Source organism: Saccostrea cucullata, unplaced genomic scaffold, assembly GCF_032062105.1.
Source record: "Saccostrea cucullata isolate Sc308-1 unplaced genomic scaffold, CSIRO_AGI_Scuc_v1 ctg19406, whole genome shotgun sequence".
Taxonomy (NCBI): Eukaryota; Metazoa; Mollusca; class Bivalvia; order Ostreida; family Ostreidae; genus Saccostrea; species Saccostrea cuccullata.
The window spans coordinates 1-8,909 of NW_026939052.1; the positions used below are offsets into that span (position 1 = coordinate 1).

The following is an 8,909-nucleotide window of genomic DNA, read 5'->3' on the forward strand; positions in this document are numbered from 1 at the left end:
CGTATTTTACTTCATAGCAATGCAATTTTTATGCGCCCGGATCTATCATGCGCCGGGATCGATAGATCCGGGCCGTATATTGTTTTGTCCTGTCTGTCTGTCTGTTTGTTTGTCTACATACATGAACCTTCACCATAACTTTTGAACCATAAAAAGATAGAGACTTCATATTTGGTATGCCTACTCCACTAATCAAGTTCTTTCAAATGACACCAAAGTCAATGACCTTGTGACCTTGACTGTGGCCCATATGCTAAAAATACCTTTTTTCTGCAAACTTTAACCTTCGCCATAACTTTTGAACAAGGAAAGATAGAGACTACATAATTGGTATGCATACTCCACTTATTGAGCTCTTTCAAATTACACCAAGGTCAATGGCCTTGTGACCTTGACTGTGACCTATATGCTAAAAATAGTTTTTATTGAATATTTGCCATAAATTAAGAACCAGGAGAAATAGAGACTATATACGTAGTATATGCATACTCAACTAATTTGGGTCTTTAAAATGACACCAAGGTCTTTAACCTTGTAACCTTTGCTGTGAGACATATGCTTAAAATAGATTTTTAGAACCTTCGACATAACTTTTGAACCATGAAAGATGGCAGCCTCATATTAAGTATCCATTCTCCACTATTTTTGCTCTTTCAAATGACACCAAGATCAATGACCTTGTGACCTTTTTTGTGATCTATATGCTAAAAATAGCCTTTATAAAACCCCACCATAAATTTTTACAAAGATAGACTTCATATTTTTGCATATTCAACTAATTAAGTTCTTTCAAATGACACCAAGATCAATGACCTTGTGACTTTGACTGTGACCTATATTCTAAAATGGTTTTTCAAATTATTATGTTGCCACTGGGGGCATCAGTGTTTCAAAACACATCTTTTTTCAACGAAATTTTTATATTCAAAGAGATAGCATAAGCTTAAGTAGCTATTTATTACGACTCTGTAGCTTATTAGCTTTATACATGTTCCTCAGCAAAGTTTGTTAATTGTGGATTGATAGATCATTATTTCTATTAAATACCAATTTATATCTAATTTACATATGTTATTTGTTTGCTTGGATATTGCGGCAATAATGCTGTGATACATGTTTAGAAGATCAATATTTTGGTTATGATTTGCAGCATATTACCGGAACCCCTTTCTGGCAATATTGCCGCAAAACTAATTTACATACGAAAAACGATATAGCTACAATATTGCGGCAATGTATTGCTAAAGAATGTTCCGCAATATTGCGGCAATAAAGCCAGAAGATGTTGCCAGAAGGTCAATATTTTGGTAAGGGTTATTTTAGAACACTACAGTCTACATTATAGTCTTTCAGTCATTCATCTATATATTCATTGTGATTCTAAATTTAGTTTTTTAATCTGATTATTTTTCCACATTTCATCCTATCACCTTATGCCATTATTTTGGGATGAGATAAATATTTACATTAGTGATCACGCTTTACGACAATTTATGCTTTAAATCGTTAGTGTATAAAAGAATACAGAAGTCAGGTGTAAACCTCAAGATCAGTACATATAAATCTGCCACAGACAGGGGACTGTAATGTGTGGCTTGCACAATCATAATGCAAAATTAGAAAAAAATAAATATAAAAATTGAATAAAAATGAAATTTGGGTAGAGACTGTAGATTCCATGGGCAGGACACTCAAAACTTTAACTTTTAATGCATGAAAATTGTCTTTTATCTCTGTGTATATATGCATGTCCCATTAATAGGGCAGGGACACAATTTCAACAATTTGCACAGCTACTGTGAAAAAAATTGATTAAAAACCATTTAAGTAATAAAACATGCATGTATAACAAAACCTGTATGGCACGATAGCATGTTTTTGCTGTTTTAGAAAGATGAAATGACAGCTGGCCATAACTGTCAGAAAGACACTTAAGTTAATAGCTAAACAGCTAATGGATAAAAAATTATTTCTGAATCATTAATATTTCAAAGGACAAAACAGGCTTGATTGGTTCCTGCAGAAAGTGGAAGTTTAAGCATGCCTCAGCCAGTCCCAGCGGTCCATTTGTCGTTAAACAAAAACATTTAGCTTATATCGTCTCTGAATTCTGGACGGAGATCGAGAAAACATTCTACGGTCAAACCTCATTATCTTGAATTTGTAGGGATTGAGAAAAAAACTCCGAAATAACTGAGGATTCAAGATAATCCAGGTGTATATTAAGGTTTTTGCACCGGTTGTTGAACTTTCAAATTCAAACTTCAACATATATCCAACTTTTGAGATATCCATATTTGGTATGCATACTCCAAGTTCAAGTTATTTACATAACATCCACATCACCTAAACCTGTGACATTTTATGCTAAAAATATTTACTCAAAGACAGGTTTATTACTTTGAGAGATTGATGAATAGCTTAAAAACTGTTAACAATTGTTTATCAAAATAATATTATTCATGAATTAGAAGTTTTACTGAATTTGAAAATATACCAATAGAAACATATATATATGAAGCACAATTTTTTTTTCTATGAAACATGGAGATAACGAACATTATTCAAGATCAAAAGTCCATAAAACAATACAAAACAGGAGCAGAGCAACATGGACCTCAAAAATAAATTTTGATGCCATGGAGGAGTGGGCATCGGCCCCTGCTGATGTATTATACATAAAAGAGAATAATAGAATCTGACACATCTGTTTCATATTAGGATATTTCATTAAAAAGAGGAAAAAAGATGTGGTACTGAAGGTATACTGATATATTATATAGTATGTACTATACTTTTTAATCATAATTTTTATAATTTATAAAACAATTATTGTGTAAATGTAATAATTAAACATGACAAAATCTGTTGTACATATATTATAGGAAGGATGATGCATATTGTGTGAATATAACTTCAAACTCAAAAAAGTAATTAACTGGAATTAATCTGCAAAATTAATCAAAGATATAAAGCTTAATAAATTAATAAAATGTGGAATCATTTAAATTTGCAGTGGTCAATGTCTGTGGGTGTTCACAGTTTATTTTTTCATAAATAATTATACAAAAAAAATATTCTATGACACGTCATGTCAGCAAAATTATGTTTTGTGGGGATGTAAATTAATGGTGACCCATAAAATCTAGTACAAATTTGAAACCCCACACCCCATTTTAAACAGACAAATTTTGCATTCATATAAAGCAAAATTTATTTAAAAACTTAAACATGAGAAAAACAAATATCTTGCTACATGGTCTTCAGCCAGGGACCTATATACTATAGTATACTATAGTATATAGGTCCCTGCTTCAACTCAACATTTAGGTTTTATGGATTAACAATAGTTACTTCCACTCTTATGTCAACTTAATATATCCCAGTGAGCTTTAAATATTAAAGATAATTAATATATTATCCCAGTGAGCTTTAAATATTAAAGATAAAAGAGAATAAAAGAATCTGACACATTTATTTCATAATAAGATATTTCACATTAAAAAGACTTGGTAACCTGTAAACAACAAAACTTTATTACTTAAATGTGATAACTTCTCTTATTAACATTTATGTACTAATATGCCCTAATTATCACCTTCATGACGTAGGATTTTCAATTGAATTGATCTTCAAAAGCATCCTCAACATACAACCCTAAACCAAAGCAAGCTATTGACAAACAAGTTAATGGTACAGTTTCATTTGAAGTCATCATTTTGCAATTTTTATGGTTGATATAGTGATCTTGTCAGCAAATACAACCTAAATCATTATCTAAGTCAATTTTGCTGAATGATGCTTTCCATACTAATTGTTACTTAGGCCATTATGTACATACTGAACTATCAAAAGATATTTTTGTTTTTCCCTATCATGAATATGCAATGATGATAATTTTCAAAAATAAACATATGAACATCAAGGATAGAACAAAGTATATATAATTTCCAACAAAGATTTAATTTAAAAAGTTAAAGCTGTGTGCTTAGAACAGACATTTAAGACCCTACATTCAGTCAAATTAAAAGAGAAATTTTATGGTTTATACAATATGAAAAAAGTGCATATTGAATTAAATAAAAATCAAATCAATATGTTGACTGTTCATTAAGTATAGTATCGGTAGTCTGTATCATCATCATTCTTTGGTAGTATGGTATAAACTTGTTGATACAAACGTTTATAGGACCGTGAGAAGTAGAACACATAGAATCCCCATTTCCACGTCATAAAGCACCAAACACAGGTCAGATAGTAGCCCGGGCCCTCGATGATTAAACCTGAAATGTCAATTAGTACACGACAATCAGTAAAATTAAACTAGGTCACTAAAAATGCTATAGAAGAAGGGAGATACTGGTGTCTTTATATTTCTTCCAATAATTTTTGATTTTTCTGTGCACTATTGTATGTTTACCTGTATTTACATTTCCTCCACAATTAGTTAAATCTTTAAATTTAGCAACTAATACTTGAACAGTAAAAAATTAAACATTTTATCATGTTAACAATAGAAGTCTTGCTAGAGAACATTTGTCCTACCCTGTTTATTTACGATGGCAAGAGTAAGGTAGGTCACAAATCCGCACACCCCTGCCAGCTGTATAAAACAACCACTCAGCATCCATCGCTTCAGGGGGTAAGGATTGTTCTCCCAGAATCGCTTTATGTATGCTATGTGTATAAATAATGCCAACCCTGCTGCTATTCCTGAAATATAAACAAAACAATATTCTTTCTCCATTAATATGCTTTAAAATATATACTGCAGTTACACCATCTTTGCCAACCAAGGGTTTCAGATCCACTACTCTTCTGACAGTCCCCAGGGTTTTTGAGAAGAGTAGAAGATCAAAAACTCTTGGCTAGTGAAGATGCAGTTACACGAACACCAGTCCTACTCATCTGACAAATGTTTTGATGAAGAGGGCTTATAAAGATTCACTGATAAATGAATTTACATTGACAAATTGGGAAGAAAAGTTGCTGTGGTAGAGACAAAAGATGAAAAAGTTAAATCAGTGACCATAAGGGAGAAAGGAGGGAGGACAATAGGATATGAGTGACCATGGCATACATGTGTACAGGGATACATTTGTAAAATGGATATATATTAATGTCAGGAGAAGTGGCTTAACTACATCTCATTATTTATGTGGTATATACACTATGCGGACTCCTACACACCCTCCACATCTTAAAATGTGAAGAAATTTCCTGACAGGTCCTAGATGTCGGGTCAACATCTGGAACATTGACACGTACCTGACAAAAGTCCCCACAAGGCCACGTTCCAGTTGTGAAAATTGACTCCAAAAACAAATAGAACGGACAAACCAACTAACAATCCAATGACTGCAAAGGTTATCCGTGCCTTGATCCAAAAAGGGGAGGGTGGCACCGGTGAATTCATTTTCGCGATTCTCGCGGATTTACCTTACGCAATAGTTTCAATTTTATGGATTCCGATCCCGACTAGAATAATCTATATCCTCAGCCAGGAAGGATAACTCCAAAAATTAATATCTAATTTGAAATGCATCAAAATGAAGCTTGAAAATGAAATTTTTCATGCAACAATTTTCATTTTTTTCATCTATAGATATAAGATTCAAGGTTTTTGGACGTCTTAGCAAAGGTCTTATAAAAGTTGACACTTGTACCCCACAGAAGGAAAAAAAAAATAATACAGTTTTAGAGAAATAAGATTTTCTTAAATCCAGCCTTATATACCAATGCTTATTAGCAAGATATGAAATAAAAAGTGATTTGTGGTGTCTTGCAATGATAACAAAAGCCTTTTACACTATGTATTACAGAATACATGACGGAAACAGAAGACAAAAATACCAAATACCAATTAGAAAATACATTACTGATAGTCCAATTCACTTTTTCTGCAAAAATATTGGAGATTTGACAATTTTCATGATTAACTTTAATCTTTAACTAAAAAGAAATACTGTGGATAAATTTACGTAACTTTGTGGATTCAAAAATACTTTATGAGTATTTTTTGATTATTTAACTGCTAATTTTATAAACCAGAGGATCGGACTACCTTAAAAGAAATATGACGCATACAAAGGATTTATTCAAAAAATTATATGATGGAGAGATTATCAAATTTCGATGTTTTTTTTTTATTTCAAGAGCATATATTTATTACTTTTTCTTTTATAACATTTTTTATTACCCCTTCTTTAACAGCGTCAATCTACCTATCAGTTAAAAAATCGCTTTTAAAATCAGTTATGAATAATTGTAATTAAATTTTTCAGCCTTCAATTTCTTAATTTTGTTTAGTTTTATTTATTAAGTGAAAAAAGTTGCTTTTAAACAATAAATACGCTTCATTTTACTATGATGCGCGAAATATTGCGCAATGGAAACCCCAGTCGCCACCCTTAAAATAAATAAATTCGACTTCTTCATATTATGGCTTTTGGGGTTTTAGGATCATTGGACCAGTACGGATAGTAACATTTATAAAGAGAAACATATTGTGAAAATTTGGACTAAAATTTAGTTTACAACTACTTTTATAGAGTGCCATTGCTTAAGATTACGAATATAAATTAAATCTAATGCAAGTCACTGAAGTCCAAAGTGACTCGGGTGAGAGTTTAGGTCCATGCAGGCCCGTATGTTTTTTCAAAGTTTTTCAAAGTTGGGGGCCAACTCCGACCCACCCAACCATCTTGCAAAAAAGATAGACAAGAAAAAAAAACGTTAACTTCCCTATGCTGATATGGTTTGAAAGTTACATTTACATAGTAAATCTACATCAGAAGGACTTTTCTCAGACAAGCCCCCCCCCCCCCTCCTCTAGTTACTGTGAGCCTGTCAGTCGCCTCATGTTTTATTTATACCACTGCGAAAGTATCTCACTAAGTTCATGACAAGACTCTTATATCGCTAATTAAACAGACATTACAGTTATGTAAAAGGATTCAGTGTCATCTTGTCAAATTATATAACAGTATACAGAGAAACAGAGACCTGCCATCTATCAGATGCAAGTCAAGCTGCTTAACTACCGGTATTATACATCTTTCCATTTTATGCCCGCATTTTGTAAATAAAGTCCGCGGGTATATTATTGTTATCTCTGTCCTCCCCTGTCTGTCTGTCTGTGTGTTTGTCTGTCCGTCCGTCTGTCACACTTTTTTCGTCCTTAAGCTTCCTTTACATTTAAAAGCAGTAGCAACTCAGTTTTGGAATATGATTTGTGGGCCATTGAACATTTGTAAATAGATTTTGAAATTTTCATTTTAACCTCTGGGACCAAATGGGGGTAAAACGTTTTCTGGTCCCCTGGACTCTTCATGAATTTTTCACAGTAGCCCATTCATGATTTGGATTGTGACTGGGAGTATTCTGTACATGAATGATATAATTATAGGGTTTTGGATTTTTACCCTGGGGCGTTGGGGGGGGGGGGGGGTTAAAAATGACGTTTATCTAGAAAACTCTGAATTCTCACATTGTTTGCAGTAACCAACTTATCTTTTGAAATATGTTTAGTGATGTCCTGTATAGATATGCAATCAGTTTTTATTAATTTCATCGCATCTAATTTACCTCTTTTTCATTATCCCTTGAGATCTTATTCTTTAGAAATACCAAGTTACTTTGGCTGGTAACATCGATATCTTTTGTTATTAATTTTAATGGATTCTTAGCGCAGCGTTTTTTAATTGCTAGAGAGACCCTATACATTTAATTATACAGTTTCTCTTGTTTCATAGGATTACATCCGATTCTTTATTAGTCTCCCTCGGCTTAATCAGTGTAATAAACCCATGTCGTGCCGTCTTCATTTTCTCTCTGTGACATGTGGGCGCGGATTTTTCTGATGAAAAGATAAAAACAAGATCCACGCGTGAGTTTTACGACCGAGGCGTCGTGATGGTCAGCTTTTGGCCGGAGGAGAAATTCTCTGCGTGTCCGTTATGGTTTAGTCGCTGTCAAGTTTTTCCCTTTTTTTATCTATATACTAAATAGATTCGATTGTATGCTATAAAACCTCTTTGTGAATGATTATGTTTGTATTGGAAAACCATTTAAACCCTACAAACACACCCCAAACGGAGAAAGATTAAGTAATACTAAAGTGACCTGAATTCCACCGTCCTCGGAAAGGAATTTCTGAAATACTATATAGGCAAGCCCAGTGGACCATGACTGCAGTACACAGAAAATGTACAGCTGACATAATACACATACAAGTTAAGTGCACGGTGTGGGTCAGTTCTTCTTAGGTTTAAAATAGTACCATGTCAAAATTTAATACAATTGCCAAATTAATGAATGCGCGATGTTTCTCCGCGTATGAAGAAGGCAATGCATATTAAGTGACTGCCTGTATACAGTGACAGTCTATACAGTAAGGGACCTTGGCGCGACTTTGTGGGTACGCTCTCTCACTGTCCTTTTATCCTTGGAAAAAAGAGAACCTACTTATCTATATGAGACTTACATATTTTTTTCTTGAGCTTTTGGTGATACCCGATAAGCTTATTCATAGGAGAGACAGAAGCTTTGGGAGCGCGAGGGGAGTTATGAAACAGGTTTATTTGACGGGTGTGTAAAGCTGAGGTAGAAAAACCCCCGTGGGGCCCCAGAGGTAGGCGATTTCCATATGACATAGTTGATACATATCAATCAAACAGCGAAACGGACTGGATACTAGTACATGTCAGAAGATTTTCTGCTTTTACTTGTGATGTTTTAAGGCAAAAAAATCATATTATGTATGGCTGAATTACCAATTGTGTACATGTAACAAGATACAATATTGTGACTACTGGAATTAAAGTTCTGTGTTTTTTTAATAACGCAAAATACTGGAATGTTATTTATAGGATAAGGAAACTGTCATGGATCGTGGATATTGGAGGACA

General features: G+C 33.4%; 1 protein-coding gene across 1 annotated transcript; it reads right to left on the bottom strand.

The window, feature by feature from the left end:
* Nucleotides 1-4,081: 4,081 nt before the first annotated feature.
* On the bottom strand, nucleotides 4,082-5,471 carry LOC134252161 (heme transporter hrg1-A-like). Its single transcript, XM_062734596.1, has 3 exons — nucleotides 5,269-5,471; nucleotides 4,546-4,713; nucleotides 4,082-4,283 (listed from the first exon to the last, which is right to left on the bottom strand). Exons 1-3 carry the CDS (start codon nucleotides 5,414-5,416, stop codon nucleotides 4,111-4,113), a joined length of 489 nt encoding a protein of 162 aa, XP_062590580.1. The 5' UTR covers nucleotides 5,417-5,471; the 3' UTR covers nucleotides 4,082-4,110.
* Nucleotides 5,472-8,909: the final 3,438 nt, after the last annotated feature.